General features: G+C 46.4%; 1 protein-coding gene across 3 annotated transcripts in view; it reads right to left on the bottom strand.

The window, feature by feature from the left end:
* The window catches only part of PAM (peptidylglycine alpha-amidating monooxygenase), a 317,350-nt gene that overhangs the window by 256,557 nt on the left and 43,410 nt on the right, over positions 1-17,383 (bottom strand). For all 3 annotated transcript variants that reach the window (XM_082267132.1, XM_082267133.1, XM_082267134.1), the window contains exon 4: positions 4,636-4,693. In XM_082267132.1, coding sequence (XP_082123258.1) covers positions 4,636-4,693 — 58 coding nt within the window. The remainder of the gene's footprint in view (positions 1-4,635; positions 4,694-17,383) is intronic.

The raw sequence follows: 17,383 nt of genomic DNA, 5'->3' as shown, positions 1-17,383 counted from the left end.
CCGGCAAGAAGCGTCGCCCCAGTGTTAACGGGGTCTTAAAGTTCTGAAGTGGTCAGCACCGGTGTTAGTCTTTAAAATGATTCCTATTGTAATTGTGAAGCCCCTTGTTTCTTAGGTCTGGGCTGCACATGGGACATTTTGGTCCACATTCAGAAGAAGCTGCACCACTCATGATGCTAAACCCCATCCCCTGTCCTTCAACTCTTCAATGCCAGAATGTCAGTGAGCAGCAGAGGGTCAGGCATGTTGCCAATTAATAATAGGGGTTTGCACTTATTGTCCGTTCACACTAGGTCGCTCCGACTTAAAGGGCGACCTGTGAAGTCGCGTGCAGCGCGACTTCGGCGCGACTTGCACGGACTTCATGAAATAAATGTCTATGCAAGTCGCCTCCAGGTCGCCCCAAAGTAGTACAGGACCATTTTTCTAAGTCGGAGCGACTTGTGTCGCTCCTATTAGAACGGCTCCTGTACTACACAGTGGGAGCGTGAGGACCGCGACTTGTCAGGCTGACAAGTCGCCTGACAAGTCGGATCAATGTGAATGCGGGCTTAGTGTTCAGAGTAAAAAATGTCAGGGCCCCATGTCCAGCAAAAAAGACAAGGAAGTTCACAAAAGCACTTGTGTGGTCGATTCCTTTTAGGCCCGGTCCGGTCAGGTGCACATTATGGGCATTAAACCTCAGGCTATTCAGTAAACACAACTTTTTTTTATTTTTGTAGTTCTTTCTAAATGAAATAATGTTCTACAATGAATAAAAGCAGTCTTTGTTGATGGGAAACATATACCCCTATTCTTAGCTACCCCCATTTCTTTTACAGCATTTCAAATGACTTACTAGTCAGATAACCGTCAACAACACAAATGCACTTCTGATTTAGAAATACATCAAGGAAAGCAAAAGTTCACACAAGGTAAGAAAAGCATGTATTTACTTATAAAAGAAATTCAGTAATGCAGCAGCTTCTTGAACCACACACACAAAACCTTCATCGGCCACCCAACCCCCTAAGTATGTATTTCTTCAGTGCTAATGATTACCATGGCAACTCCAAAGCCATGGCCCCTGGAGAGATGTCCTTCTTGGCCTCCTTTACATCTGTCTTGTTTGCCAGGCACAGCATAATAAATACTTATTTCACTGAATAAACAGAGCAGGACAATTCATTTATATGGAATTTTGCCCCTCACTAATCATTTAAGAAGAAACGAGACTTTAAATTTTGCAAATTAAAAAAAAAATGAAAAAAACCCATTAAATCATAGAAAACAAAGAGCTGAACGATAACAGCATTGATCTCTAAAATGGCAGAAAAATATTCTGGTAATTATAGAAAGCCAACAAGCCCTGCTGCCGTTTCTAAATTACCAGATCCTCACAGTAATTTTAAAGCTCACGATTAAAATGCCACCCCTCGAAATTTCTTAAAAACAGAGCTCCTACTTAAAGTGGAAATGCACTGCATTTGAACACCACAAACCAAAAATGCCATTTAATTAATTTTTAATATTCAAAGCAAACTCCCCTATCCATCCATGTCTCCATGCTTTATTTTGCTGCAAAATCATTTTGAAAAACACCCCCTGGCATTTCTGGCAATGGCCATTTTGAGTAAGGGCAGATGATTTATGTATCATTTACTTCCTGGAATCCATTTGCCCTTCGCTCAGGGATAGGCTGAGCTTAGAAACCTCCCTCCCCTCCTGAGTACTGCTGGGATGTATGACATTTGCCTGGGCATAGAAACCAGGAAGTAACTAAAGAAATGTTTTAAATGTTTAACACAAGTAAATATGATATACTTTTCTATCTATTTACTAATGCTAGCAGCATAAGGACTAAAAATAGTTCACGTTGATTGAGAGAGTGAAGTTCTGCTTTAAGAGCAGATAACATTATTGCACCTACTAAGGTCTTCTTTAACCTGGAAAGTCTATTTGCAGTTCTCAGAACCCTATTTCACTTTGTTATCTAGGACGTGACACCCCTGACTTTGGGGGTAGGAAAGGTAAGGTAAGTCCCCCCCCCCCCAAGGGGACACCAAATTTACACTGTTATACAAGCTGTACACTCACTACTTTACATTGTAGCAAAGTGTCATTTCTTCAGTGTTGTCACATGAAAAGATATAATAAAATATTTACAAAGATGTGAGGGGTGTACTCACTTTTGTCAGATACCATAATTTAGATTAAATTACACCAATGATTAAAAGAGCAATCCCAGGAAACTTAAAGTGTTACTAAACCCACAACAGTAAAATCAGTCTGTATATGCAGTTAGCCCTCGTTCACATTGACTGCGGCTTTGAAATAGCACGACTTCATCTGAAATCGCACAATTTCAAAGCCACATGTCAGTGCGACTTCAGGTGTGACTTGGAAGACATCTTTGCAGCTTCATGGACAGAGGTCTATGTAAGTCACACCCGAAACTTGCCAAAAGTAGTGCAGGAACTACTTTTTCAAATCCGTGCTGCACCACAAAGGCTGCGACTTGCCATGCAATTTGACCTGTCAAATCGAATGACAAGTCGCTCCAATGTGAACGGGGGCTAAAGCATGCTCGTTATTCTCAATGTGGAACCAAAGGGGTTAATCCTGCACATTGTGTAAAAATGCTGTTTGATCTTGTCTTCTCTGATCCTCCCATTCTTTTACTGTCCCAAATTCATCTGCTGATAGTACAGAGCCTTGGGGGCACTCTGCACATGCTCAGTTTGGTGTGTATTGCTAGAGATTTTTCTTCTTCTTCTTGGGAGGGTGCATGTGATCAGCACAGGGCCAATCAGCACTGTTCAGACAGAGGGTCAGAGGTTCTTCAGCCTCATAGGACAGTCAGAGTGGAATGAAAACTGCTCCTACAAGCTTTAACCAGACACTCAAAGAATTAATAAAACTGCTATATACTGCTGATGAGAAAACGTATTTAGCAGTAAATATAGTGAATGCAGGGTCCTGGGTTTAGTAACACTTTAAAAATTATCCCTTGCAGTTGAGCTGAGCCTGCACTGCAGGGGAGACTCCCCTTCAGTCTAGGGGAGAGTTTTTACCCTTTAACTTACCTGACCCTCCATTCCCCTGGTAGATCCCGCATACCCACATTCCAGCAGTGGTCTATCCCTCTGCGTCATCATGTCCGCATCCACTGCAGAGCTATGGATGTCAGGATCTAAGACTGCTAGCCGCCCATGGGGAAGAAGACACTGCAGGGACCATCTAGCAACACAGAGGAGTGGAGGATTGGGTATGTAGATGATCTTCTCTTTAACCGCTAGACCTAAACAAGCAATTAATGGTGCAGCCCCAATGCAAGAGATAAATGGTTTCCCAGAGTTGAGCTTTAAGGCCCCTCTCAGGCCAGGGACCTCTCTATACTAAACGTTACCTAAACACCAGGCTAAATGCCAGAAATACCTAGTGGGCTATTTTCTTCCAAAACAAACTGGTGAATTTGCTTGGAGACAAGTTTTAAAGAGGAAGTAAACTTTCATCTGTAAATTTTACCTATAGGTAAACATATAATATTTCCTAAACATGAAAAGCTTAGGCGATATTTACAGTACATTCAGCAAGTGACATCACCGGCGCATGCGCACTGAACGGCCACCCTTGCTGTTCCTTTAGAGCCCTGTGCTATAACTGGTGGCTCCCGCGCACACGCCATGCCCTCATCAAGGCTCCGACCAGTCAGAGAGCCGCAGTCCGGTGAACCCGGAAACAAGATGGGTGAAGATGGAAGCTGTCTCCAGCTATGACATCGCAACGCTGGAAGGCTTGATTTTTAGGTAAGTTTCTTATATTGTGCTAGTATGCGATGCATACTTACTAGTACATTATGCCTTTAGCCTTGCAGGGAAGGAAAAAAAAACTGCAGTGATTTACAACTTTAAAACCAGGTAAAGCTGAAACACAGTGTCTTGGCTGCTTTCCTGGTACCAATTGTTGTCAAGTGGTGCAGGGTAACCAGATGCAAAAGAAACTTTCTTCATGGTCTCCAGCTGTGAGGCCAATATTTACAGATGAATAAAAGGAGTTGAATTATTATTATACAGGATTTATATAGCGCCAACAGTTTGCGCAGCGCTTTACAATGTGAGCAGCGCTTTACAATGTGAAAGGAGAAGACTGACCCCTAATTAGAAGTAATAATCATTTTGGGCATATCCCATGCCCTAATCCCTCTCCTATCAAAAGTTTTACCAACAATAAAAAAAAAAAGCTGGCGTGAATTGACTGTTGCGTGGGTGGCTGGTGGCTTCTGTACCGTTTGGGGAAGAACCAGTTAATACCAACGGCCCCTACGGGGGTAACGGTACACCCACTGTTTAATGTTGCAGAATTGAAAAGTTATCCCCTGGACAGAAAAGCAATGTCTAATAAATGGGGAACCTCAGTGTTCGCCATGGGCACTGGTATTCATTTCCTCTGCCACCATTACTCATGCAGCCGCCGGGATGTTAATGTGCCTCTCCAACTACTTTTTTTTTTTCCATCTTCCAATTCTGCATTATGCAAGACAAAAGTCGTTTCTGGACCATCTGATAAAGGATTATGCTTATAATTTTGTGAGGATAAAGAAAAAAACAAAGTAATGCTACATTAAAAGGAAATTTCTCTATGTATCATACATACCTACATAGGCTTCATCATCTTCTGGCAGCCGTACCGACTTGCACAGATAGGTGTCAGACTGAAAAATAAATGAAGCATTCTTAGAAGCAAGTAAATATCCATTTGGTTTAGACTCATTTAAGATTCAGGCAAGATCATTAGAAAGTGACAGTTTAATTTAGAATGTAGACAGTAAAGCACAGAACTTACTGCCTCATCAGATGGATAACTGTGCAAATCACAATAACATAATAGCAAGGAACTACAAACTGTTTATCCTGGGTATCAGTCAGGCAATGAATTTCCATAAAGACGATCACTGACCATCTACTACTACAGGTTTGAGTATATTGCTTTATTTAAAGGGTTTCTTCAAATTAAATGTGTGTTCCACTGAAAATTAGCCTATTTGAAAACACCAGTTACTAAACTCTGATTATTCAGTCTTTTATTACATAAAGGCTTACATTAGAAAAATGGTTAGGCTTAGTTATAAAAGATCTATATTTGCCCCTTTTACGGTTTTATCCAGACACTTCAGCTTGAGTGTGAAGGGTTAAAAATCAAGCAAACCTCTACAGTTTCTGCCCCATCAACCTCCTGAACTCTAAACACAGTCTTCAATCGCTAGACTACACAGCACAATCCTACAACTCTGTAATTAATTAAAACACATGTAAAAGTGAGGCGCTGAATACAGGTTTGCAGTGGTCAATTAAATTATCTTTTGGACACACTGGCTTTAGTTTAGTAGCACTTCTCATAACGGGGACACCCCTTAGAAATGGGGGGGAAACCCAAAGTTCAGATTCCACATATACGGTCTAATGAGAGTGCCCAACAGATATCCAAGAGTACGACTTTTTTTTTTAAATTGGTACATAGCAAAAAAAGTAAACGAGTGACGAGAACGAACGAACGAACGAGAGAACGAACGAACGAACGAGAGAACGAACGAACGAACGAGAGAACGAACGAACGAACGAGAGAACGAACGAACGAACGAGAGAACGAACGAACGAACGAGAGAACAAACGAACGAACGAGAGAACAAACGAACGAGAGAGAGAACAAACGAACGAGAGAGAGAGGGGGGGGAGAGAGAGAGGGGGGGGAGAGAGAGAGGGGGGGGAGAGAGAGAGGGGGGGGAGAGAGAGAGGGGGGGGAGAGAGAGAGGGGGGGGAGAGAGAGAGGGGGGGGAGAGAGAGGGGGGAGAGAGAGGGGGGAGAGAGAGGGGGGAGAGAGAGGGGGGGGGAGAGAGAGAGGGGGGGGAGAGAGAGGGGGGAGAGAGAGAGGGGGGAGAGAGAGAGGGGGGAGAGAGAGAGGGGGGAGAGAGAGAGGGGGGAGAGAGAGAGGGGGGAGAGAGAGAGGGGGGAGAGAGAGAGGGGGGAGAGAGAGAGGGGGGAGAGAGAGAGGGGGGAGAGAGAGAGGGGGGGAGAGAGAGAGGGGGGAGAGAGAGAGAGAGGGGGGGAGAGAGAGAGGGGGGGAGAGAGAGGAGAGAGGAGAGAGGGGGAGAGGGAGAGACACACACAATAATGCCTAAAGATGTTCCCCCGTGACAGGGCAAATCTTCACTTTTAGAGTTCAGTTCCACTTTAAAGTGGACCAAGATTCAATTTTGAAAGCGGAACATGTTATACTTGCCTCCTTTGTGCAGTTGATTTTGCACAGAGCAGCCTGGATCTCGGGTCCTCTTCTCAGGTCCCTTGTTCCTGCTCCTAGCCCCTCCCTCCTATCGAGTGCCCCCACAGCACTGGGTATGGGGGCAACCAAGCTGAGCTGCAGCTCCGTGTGTCCATTCAGACACGGAGCTGCCGTTCGGGTCCACCCCCTCTCTTCTGATTGGCTCTCTGACTTTGATTGATCGCTGCGGGAGCCGTTGGGAGGGAGAGTCCCAAGGCAGCCGAGGGACTCGCGGACATCGCTGGACAGAGATTAGGGGTGCTGGGGGGGCTGCTACACACAGAAGGCTTTTTATCTTAATGCATAGAATGCATTAAGATAAGAAAAACCTTTATGACTTTACAACTCCTTTAAAGTGCCACTAAACTTTGAATTAAGGGCTCTTTCACACAGTCCGGTCTGTCGGACGGGCCCCGTTTCTCAGCGGGGGAGCAGGAGGGTGACAGTTGTGTCTCTGCGCTGTGCACGGAGACACAGCTATCAGGTCCCCATGCATCTCTATGGGGGAATCGGATGGGAACGGACCGTCTGTCCGTTCTCATCTGATCCGATCCACTGGACGAATTAAAAATAGGATTTCCATCCATCCAGATTTGACGGATCGGATGTCAGCGGACATGTCTCCGCTGACATCCGATGCCCCATAGACATGCATGGGGTGACCGTTCAGACCCGCCAAAAATAAAATGACTGTGTGAAAGGGGCCTTACAAAAAAAAAAAAAAAAACACAAACAAACATTCTATTCAAATATGTATTCTTAACCACTTAAGGGCCAAGCCTATTTGGGACACATGTTGTTTAAAAGTTAAAATCAGTATTTTTTGCTAGAAAATTACTTCGAACCCCCAAACATTATATATATAGTTTTCTTTAGCAAAGACTCTGGAGAATAAAATGGCAGCCGTTGTATATTGTAAAAGATGTCCCACGGAGTAAATAGATACCCAACATGTTACGGTTTAAAATTGCGTTGCGTACACTCGTGGAATGGCGACAAACTACGGTACATAATCTCCAAAGGCGACGCTTTAAAAATTTTCAATGGTTACCAGTTTAGAGTTACAGAGGAGGTCTTTTTCTAGAATTATTGCTCCCGCTCCAACAACTGTGGCGTTGCCGCACATGTTTGATTTGAACACCGTTTTCATCTGTGGGCGCAACTTACATACTTACGTATGCGTTTTCTTTTAAGCGCGAGCCCACAGGGACGCTTTAAAAAAAAAAAAAAAATTCTAATTTTATTTTGTTTTTTATTTTTAAACACTGTTTTTTTTAAAAAAAAAAAATCTGATCACTTTTATTGATGTCACAAGGAATGTAAACATCCCTTGTGACAGTGATAGGCAGTGCCAGGTACTCTTTATGGCGGGATCTGGGGTCTAAAAGATCCTACCACTGCACTTCTAAGTATTCAAAACGCCAAAATCAGCATTTTTTAAATCGGCGCCGTTGGCAGCCAAGTGGCGTCGTTTCTGGGTGACATGATCGGAGAACCGAACAAAGCCATATCTTTCGGGACTCCAACCAGCCAGTGGACGTGCTGGCTGGTTGCTCGGGTCTCCCGGTGGAGAACATCCCCTCCTGCTCGCTGGGATAATAGCTGAGCCGCAGCAGTTGGTATCGTCAGAAAGCCGACCGCCAGCTCTAAAAAAAAAAAAAAAAAAAAAAAGAAGGACAGTAAGAAGCAATTTCAAGAAAAATAGATTACAGGGCCATTAAATAGTGGATGTTAGCGCTGGAGAGGCAGGGCACAGAGCGGTCTGGGCTCAAAGCGGACCCACGAACTGAACGATCAGCGGTGTTTGATTGCTCAGTTCTTGGTGTAGAGGTGGCAGGGGATAGCTGCCCCCATCTAGGCGTGTATGGATGTTTGTTCTTTTAGGAGCTCGTACTTCTCTTTTCAGTTTCCCAAAACTGGTATTTTCTACTGCAAGATTGTATTATACTGGATTTAACCGTGCAACAGAAAGTGCATATGTTGGCTTTTTTGATAACGTGGCTCAGCTGTGAGAAAACCTAAATTCTGCCTCCCGACAACTCCATACTAATCTTCTGTCTCTATGCCATAATCAACAGCTGTTATTCCATAAAACATTACCAAACTAAACAAGCTTCCACAGCCAAATGATTAATGTGCCCGCTCTGCCACTACATAGATATCATAGGATTTCTACAAACAGATACAACGCAAGTCACTTACTACATTATTCTGAACCAACTTGAAACATTAATAGCAGATCTGAAAAAACTTAACAAAAACTATAATGCTAATTATTTTAGTGATCAATATTTTCAGGTATGCAACTTCTTTGCAGCTCGTATTGGTGGTCATTGTGGAAAACATTTGGATCTTAGAGGTAGAATTCTAAAATAGTTTTTGGGTGGATTTCTTATACTGAAAAATAACATTTGGCAGGGCAAAGTGAGTGAACTGAGCCACTTACAGTGCATTGCGAAAGTAATCGCCCCCCTTGAACTTTTGAAAATTTCAGTCTCTTGATGTGCAAAACTGATAGAGACATACCCCAAGCGACTTACAGCTGTAATCGCAGCAAAAGGTGGCGCTACAAAGTATTAACTTAAGGGGGCTGAATAATTTTGCACGCTCAATTTTTCAGCTATTTATTTGTTAAAAAAGTTTGAAATGTCCAAAAAATTTCATTTCACTTCATGATTGTGTCCCACTTGTTGTTATATCTTCAAAAAAAAAAAAAAAAAAAAAAAAAAAAAAAATTACAGTTTATATCTTTATGTTTGAAGCCTGAAATGTGGCAAAAGGTCGAAAAGTTCAAGGGGGCCGAATACTTTCGCAATGCACTGTAGCTCTGATTTCTGGTATACACATGCCTTGTTCATAAGGTCACACGTCTATTCGATTATTTCTCTTAGCAGTTACAGGTTACTCTGACCACATTATTCATAAAAAATGTTCTGTATAAATATAAATTGATACCTATACTCTAAAAAAAAAAATTGTGTTTGCGAAAATTACCTTATCTTTCCTATGCTAGAATCCTAAAATGATTGCAAATCTGCCAGGAATACATGAAATGCACCAAAGCAAACAACATGAAAGAAATAACAGCCTGTGTTCCTCTGACCTTTGAAACGTCAATCATTTATCATACAGAGAACACAAAACCAGCAGGGAATCAATAGGGAAGGGAGGTATACATTATTCTCTACATTAAAGTTGAAGGCAATGGAAACACTTGTCTCTGCAAGGACACACGACACATTATTTGCTTTGGTGGAACGGGCACCACATCGCTTTAAAAAGAAAGTTAGAAGAGAGTTTAATCAGCTTGGTAGAACTAGATAAATATATTTGGGCTTGACGGTGGTTTGGAAGTACAAGGCGACTGATCATCAGTCACAGAGCAGCAAACCATTGGCAATACTGAAGCTTAGTCAGAATAAAAATGTGTGTAATTCAAATGGAATGACCATAGCTCAGAAAATAAATAGAATTACTAGGGAGGAAACCAGTCAATGGGCCAGGACAAACAATAAAAAGGAAACTATCTGGCTCTTGTAAATGATTGAATATTTCTATGGAACTAAAGAAAGGGTTTGGTCAGTTGGAGAGCAATTGTTCTGCCACATCAAACAATGGTGGTTAGGTTACTTCATATATCGTGCTCATAGGATTCCAATACCCCATGGTCATTAATGGTACATTTGGGCCCCCTATGATGCAGAGTCCCAAGCTGGCCATACACAGAATAAAGTTTGACAAGTTGCTAATGAACTAAACGAAATTCGCTCCATGGGTGGCCCTGTCTGCCACCTCCCGCCCAACATCCCTTCATTTAAAATTTGAAGGAGCTGGGCAGAAAATTGTTGGCAGAGCAGCACCTGCACCCAATCAGATGCAGAACCTGTCCAAGCATTTTGACAGCTGGTGGGGTTGACTGTGGAATTCAATAGCTGCCATTAGCAAGACTAATCTGTCCACGCTGATGGGGGAGTTTGTTAAATATGTCCCCCTCAGCCTATAGGTGTATGACCAGCCGAAATGAAAAGCTTGGGAATAGGAAACCACAAATAGCTATACTTACCTAGATGCCTGCTGCAGTGATCTGATGCTGCAGCTTTCCCCCGCAAGCTCTACACGGAGAACTGAGAAATCTAAGACCACTGATCACTCGGTTCTAGGATCTGCTCTAAGTACAGAGCAGTAATGGTCAGTCACCATTCTGTGCCCTGCCCCTCCAGCACTCACTGGAGCGCTGGGCTCGGGGGGGGGGGGGGGGGGATGGAGTCAGAAGTGGCTGGCTCAGGCTGTCAGCTGTGTGCCAGTCAGGCATTTGGGTGGATCACAACAATACTGTCGGGATCTCGGCGGAGCCTGGACCAGCTCTGCGTCATCAGCCGACAGCAGACTTTACAGTAGCTCACTGTTGGCTGAATCTGGGTCAAAACAATCCAGAACCAAGTGCCCTCCTGTGACCCACAGAAGAAGTATGTCCAAAATATCTTTGGCCTCATTTCTCCATTAAGAAATACCACCAGGGGCCCCCACAAGCGGGCTTTCCATTGGCTGTGTGACATTCCCAGGTTCATCTTACCGGAGACAGCTGGAGAGCTAATAAAAAGCCAGTCAAAAGTGGAGTCCATAATGAAGTGGAGGTTAGGGCAGGTCACATTCAGGACTAATTGGATTTGGGTCAGGTGGCACTTGGGTGGCATAGCAAAAGGTAAGGTTAAGGCACTTAATAGACAAATGAATAACATGAATAAGAGGAAAGGTTAGGGTCGCAAGCAGAATAGCAGAACATTTTCTATTCCCATTGGGCCACAGTCCGTACCCCCCTAAGGTTTGAAGGTCAGTAAATTGGCTCTTTGGTAAGGAAATTTGGAACCCCTGCTGCAGAATATAAAAATCAGGTCTCCTGCCCTACTAGACAGGGTTGTGCTGTTTGCCAGAGCTGTGTAAATCTCAGGGGTGGATAGACACAAATGCAAATCTTTTAGCAGAAAAACAGCTCCAAATGTATGACAACTAGGCTATTTGTCTGAAGTTCGGCTTTAAATAATCTTTAGAAGATTTCCACTGCAAACATCTCAGAAAATACAGGACAAAACTAAAATATTCAGATAATGACACTTATCGGGTGTCTAGCCAAATCCAGATCTGTAATTCTAGCAGCCATAAAAGACATTTGTGACATGTGAGAGCCAATTCCCATTCAGAGCTTTTCTTAGTAGAGGCCAAAAAGATAAGAAAGTACAACTATATGGTTCACGTCTAGGAACAGCTCCCAAAATTACACTCTTATCAGCTTCAAGAGTTCTAGAAATAGAAAAGATATGGAACATTAACATACTGAATGTGTGCATACTCAGACACCTCCAAACATACATCATCAATTACACTATGCATTATTCCTTTTCATTTTCAGCTGCTAACATGACATTTACATGAATGTGTATTTCCACTATTGCAATCAAACTGATAAACACCTACTTTATATTTATTACATGATCTCATTCACATTGCAGAAATAAAAAAAAAAATTGCTGCTTACCTTTGTCTTTACCTAAAAATCGCTTTCTTCTTCGATATGTTTGGCAGGAGGCTGGGGATACTAGGTTTACCTCGACTTACCCTATGTGTACTGTGATGGCAGATACAATTTTAAAAACTGTCTGTCTCCTAATTGCACACTGCAAACTATTCTGAACAAAACAATCTGCCTATAGAACCCATATTATTATGATAGATTATATATATATATATATATATATATATATATATATATATATATATATATATATACATACATACACACATACACACACAGGCAGTCCCCGGGTTACGAACACGATAGGGACTGCAGGGTTGTTCTTAAAGCGGAGTTCCGGCCTCAAAATCAAAAAAAAAAAAACGGAATTTTTGTAAAATCTTACCTGTAAAATTCCTTTCTCTGAGTCCTCCGACAGTCGCCGCCTCTTCATATTCGTCACATATGGGGTATTAGACTTTGCTCCGAAGGAGTAGCTAGGCAACAGAATATGTTAACAATAAAGCTTTAACATATCCCACCCTCAAGGGGTGGTCCCCTCAGTCAATACCCTCCTACTTCCTGCAACCATATCTCAGTTTTAGTGGAATAGCAGTAGAGTATACATTCAAACCCCAAAAGAGGGGCGGGGGCGGCGACTGTCGGAGGACTCAGAGAAAGGAATTTTACAGGTAAGATTTTACAAAAATTCCGGTTTCTCTTACGTCCTCCGACAGTCGCCGCCTCTTCATATTCGTCACATATGGGGACGTCCCAAAGCAGTGCAAACATGAGGGGTGGGAAACGCATCCGCGCCGAAAGGCAACGCAGTCTCCACATCAAAGAAAGGAACCTTACCAAAGGAAGGAAACCAGCTGGGCAACAGCAAAAATAAGTGCTCAACAGGAGCAACAACCCAGGAAAAGACAAAAAACCAGGGGATACAAAAAACTATCCCAACAGCCAGGAGTCCCCAACAAGGGACCCCATGGAACAGCCGCACTAAGAACCTTGCAGCCAAAGGAAGCATCCGCCGATGCCTGAACATCTACTTTGTAGAATTTTGTGAAAGTGTGCACGGTCGACCAAGTCGCCGCCTTACACACCTGGGCTACAGAAGCCCCATGACGGCAGGCCCAAGACGTACTCAGAGATCTAGTAGAGTGCGCCTTCACAGGCACAGGGGGAACCTTCCCCTGCAAGGCATAGGCCTGTTCAATGGTCTGCCTAATCCATTTGGCGATGGTAGAGGCCGAAGCCGCCATGCCCTTCCGAGGACCCTCTGGAAGAACAAACAAGGAGTCCGTCTTACGAAAAGACTCAGTCGATTTAAGGTAAACCCTTATCGCCCGAACAACATCCAGAGAGTGCAATCTCACCTCCTTTGGATGTTTAGGCTTCGTGCACAACGAAGGCAAAACAATATCCTCGTTAAGATGGAATTCCGAAACTCGTTTCGGCAGAAAAGAAGGATTAGGTCGCAAGACCACCTTATCCAAATGAACAACCAGGTACGGAGACTTGCAGGACAAAGCCGCCAGTTCCGACACTCTGCGAGCCGAAGTGATCGCCACCAAAAAGGCGACCTTTTTGGACAACATAGACAACGAGATCTCCCTGATCTGTTCAAAAGGAGCACGTTGTAACACAGAGAGAACGAGATTCAAGTCCCAAGGGGGCAAAGGATCCCTCCTAGGAGGAACCAGATGCCGCACACCCTGAATAAAAGTGCCAACCAAGGAGTTGGAAGCCACGGGACGTTGAAACAGAACGGCCAGCGCAGACACCTGACCCTTTATCGTAGCCAGCGCCAAACGCTGATCGACACCCGTCTGAAGGAAAGACAGCACACGGGAAACCGAGTACGTGCGGGGTGAAAACCCCCTGGACTCACACCAGGCAAAATAGGCCTTCCAAGTACGGTAATAAACCTTCCCCGAGGAAGACTTCCTCGCGTTGATCAAAGTATGAACGACCTCTGGAGAGAGACCCTTCTCCTTCAGGACCTCGGTCTCAACAGCCAGGCCGTCAAAGCCAGCGACTGTAAAGCAGGATGGTAAATCGGTCCTTGAGACAGTAGATCGTCTCGAAGAGGCAGACACCAAGGGGCGTCGACCGCCAGATTCACGAGGTCTGCGTACCAGGACCGGCGAGGCCAGTCCGGTGCCACAAGAATCACCGTGCTGCGTTCCGAGTGTAACCTGCGAAGGAACCTGGACAGCAACTGAATCGGTGGAAACGCGTACATCAGCCTGTACTGATGCCACGGGGCCACTAACGCGTCCGACGCGTCTGCCCGAGGGTCGCGCGTCCTTGCCACGAACCTCTTCACCTTGTAGTTGAGGCGAGACGCGAACAGGTCCACATCTGGAAGACCCCACTTCGCGCACAACATCTGGAAGACAGCCGGGTGGAGAGACCATTCCCCCTGATCCAGGGTCTGGCGACTCAGATAGTCCGCCTGCCAGTTCTCCACTCCCGGAATGTGAACCGCCGTTATCGCCGGGACATGAGTCTCGGCCCAAGACAGAATGTCGGCCACCTCTCGAGCCGCTCGGGCACTCCTGGTGCCCCCTTGGTGGTTGATGTAGGCCACCGCCGTGGCATTGTCTGTCTGCACCCGAACCGGGCAGCCCTGCAGCCGGTCCGTCCAGCGATGAAGACAGAGCCTTATCGCACGCAATTCCAGAATGTTGATCGGGAGGGAAGACTCCCCCTCCGACCAAGTACCCTGGGCGGACAGAACGCCCAGAACACCACCCCAGCCCGACAGGCTGGCATCCGTGGTGATTACCGTCCACGAGATCGGACGAAACGACTTGCCCCCGGACACCAACGGGGACTGGAGCCACCACAGAAGGTTTTCCCTGGTGCGATGACTCAACGAGATCTGAAGATCCAGAGATTGAGGTCGCCCGTCCCACTTGGACAGGATCTCCGCTTGGAGACCCCGCGTGTGAAACTGCGCGAAAGGAATCGCCTCGAAGGCCGAGACCATCAATCCCAGACATCTCATACACGTCCGCAGAGACGAGTGTGGAACGTCCCTGAGGGACCTGACTTCCACCTGAAGAGTCCTGAGTTTGTCTTCCGGCAGGAAGACCTTCGCCTGCACCGAGTCCAGAATCATTCCCAGATAGGGGAGACGAACCGACGGACTCAGTGTCGACTTTGGAACATTTATCGTCCAACCAAACTCCTGCAGAGTTTGCATTGTGACAGACAGGTCCTCCTCCAGACCCTGACTGGTCGCAGACCGAACCAGAATGTCGTCCAGATACCCCAGGACAGAAATGCCCTGGGCCCTCAATAATGCCAGAACCGGTGCAAGCACCTTGGTGAAGACCCGCGGAGCCGAGGCGAGACCAAAGGGCAACGCCACGAACTGGTAGTGATCCTCCGCAATGGCAAATCGAAGGTATCTCTGATGACCCTCGAATATGGGGATGTGAAGGTACGCATCCTTCAAATCGATGGAGGCCATGAATTCCCCCGGAACCAGGGCAGCCACCACCGAGCGCAGGGATTCCATGCGGAACTTGCGAACCCGCACAGAGCGGTTCAGAGCTTTCAAGTCCAGAATCGGACGAACCTTGCCCTCCTTCCTGGGCACGGTGAACAGATTGGAATAAAACCCCCGAAATCTGTCCCGATGAGGCACCGGAACCACCACTCCCTGAGCCCTCAGGTCCCGCACCGCCAGGTGCAGATCCCGCAGGCGCTCTGGAGACAGTTGGAGATTTGAGGGAAAAAATCTGCTCTCCGGCCGAGAGAGAAACTCGATCTTGTAACCAGATCGAACGATTTCCAGAACCCATCTGTCCCGCACACGGGCCAACCAGGGCTGAAGAAAACCGAGCAAGCGTCCCCCCACCCCAAAACTGGGTGAGGGCGCCCCTTCAGGCCGAACTGTTATGGGCCGCAGGTCCGGATTGGCCGGACTTCTGTTTCCCAGACCAGGGCTTCTTCTGAGAGCCTTGGCCTTTGAACGGTTTGCCCTTGTAGTGCGGCCGAAAGGCACGAAAGGACCCCTGAGGGGGCCGAAAATTAGCATGCTTCTTCCCAGAAGCCCCCTTAGCCTTGGGGAAATGGGGCAAGAGAGTGCTCTTACCCCCGGTGATCCCCTTAATCAACACATCCAGGCACTCCCCAAAAAGGCGCGACCCATCATAAGGCAGATTGGCTAAGGTCTTACGTGAAGATTGGTCCACCGACCAACATTTCAACCAAACCAGGCGGCGAGACAGCACCGCCACGCTGTGCACACGTGCAGCCAACGGAATCAGGTCCAGGTCCGCATCACACAGATACATGACACCCTGGTGGATCTGATCCACCATATCCAGGGTCGCCGCCGAGGCCGAATCGGCCACTAGGACGCGCCTAAGCATCTGCGTCCAACTTGCGATCGCCTGGGCCGCCATGAGAGAAGCAAACAGAGCCTTAAGCATAGAACCCGTAACAGAATAAGTATGACGGGCAAGAGACTCCAGTCTCCTATCCGTGGCATCACGGAAAACAGGGGAACCCTCTGCAGGAATCGCAGTGGCTTTGTTCAAAACCGCAATTGCATGATCCACTGGCGGAGGCACACACCACCGTTCATCAGTGGCAGGCGAGAAAGGATAACGCAGCTTGAATTTACTTGGAACCGCAAAAGGCTTGCGCAGATCGCGCCATTGATCCTTAACAGCGCGCTGAAAATCAGCATTGCAGGGAAAAACCTGCGGCGTCCTGCATTTTCTCTGCGTCCCATAAGCCGCCAAGGCAGCGGGGGGACACACTTCGTCCTGCAAACGTAGCGTCTGCTTAATGGAAGCAATCAACTCATCCATGATTGCAAGCTCTTCAGGCGAGCCAGGGGGAGAATTATCAACCCCCTCAACTTCAGCCTCTACCTCAGACCCCACCAGATCAAGAGAGGAGCGGGACCCCGATAAGGGGGTCCCTGCCAGAACAGCCCCATCACCTTCACCCTCAGAATCAGAGGACAGAGCAACTCTGGGCCGTTTAGTAGATTGAGCAGCCACCAGCATTTGCACCTGGGCAGCAAGGCCAGCCACAATAGTGGCTAAATCCCCCCCTGGGGGGGAAACAGCGGTCCCCTGGCTTTCCACCAATACTGTGGGAAACTTGCCCTCCTGAGAATCCATTGCCCCTGTAATGCCAGACAACCAAGGGTTAACTGCCCCCTTTTAGCAAGCGCGGCAAGCGCAGCCCACCGCACCACACTCAGGCACAATGAGACCCCCACAGGGAATATACAGACTGAATACAGGCAATGGATAGCAAGAATAGAAGGATAAAACCTGAGGAGACCCCGCTGCTGCTGCTGCCTCGATCGGTGTTCCAGGAAAGAGGAAGTGATGCTGCCAGGGCGCTCTATGCAAGCCTATGGAGGCTACAAGAAAATGGCCGCCGTGCATGTAAACCATGCGGCCGGAGCGGGCGCCGGTAAAATGGCGTCGTTTGGCGCCGAAAACGCCGCTCCACAGTGCATAAAAACACACACATTTACATCCCAATATAAGGATACATGTTAGATCGCCGCAGCGATCGCTGTATATGCCCAAACAT

The sequence above is a fragment of the Pelophylax lessonae genome (genome assembly GCF_965119305.1).
Source record: "Pelophylax lessonae genome assembly, chromosome: 1".
In the NCBI taxonomy this organism is placed as follows: Eukaryota; Metazoa; Chordata; class Amphibia; order Anura; family Ranidae; genus Pelophylax; species Pelophylax lessonae.
Note: the sequence above shows the minus strand (reverse complement) of the source record. Positions and strands in the feature narration are given on the sequence as shown.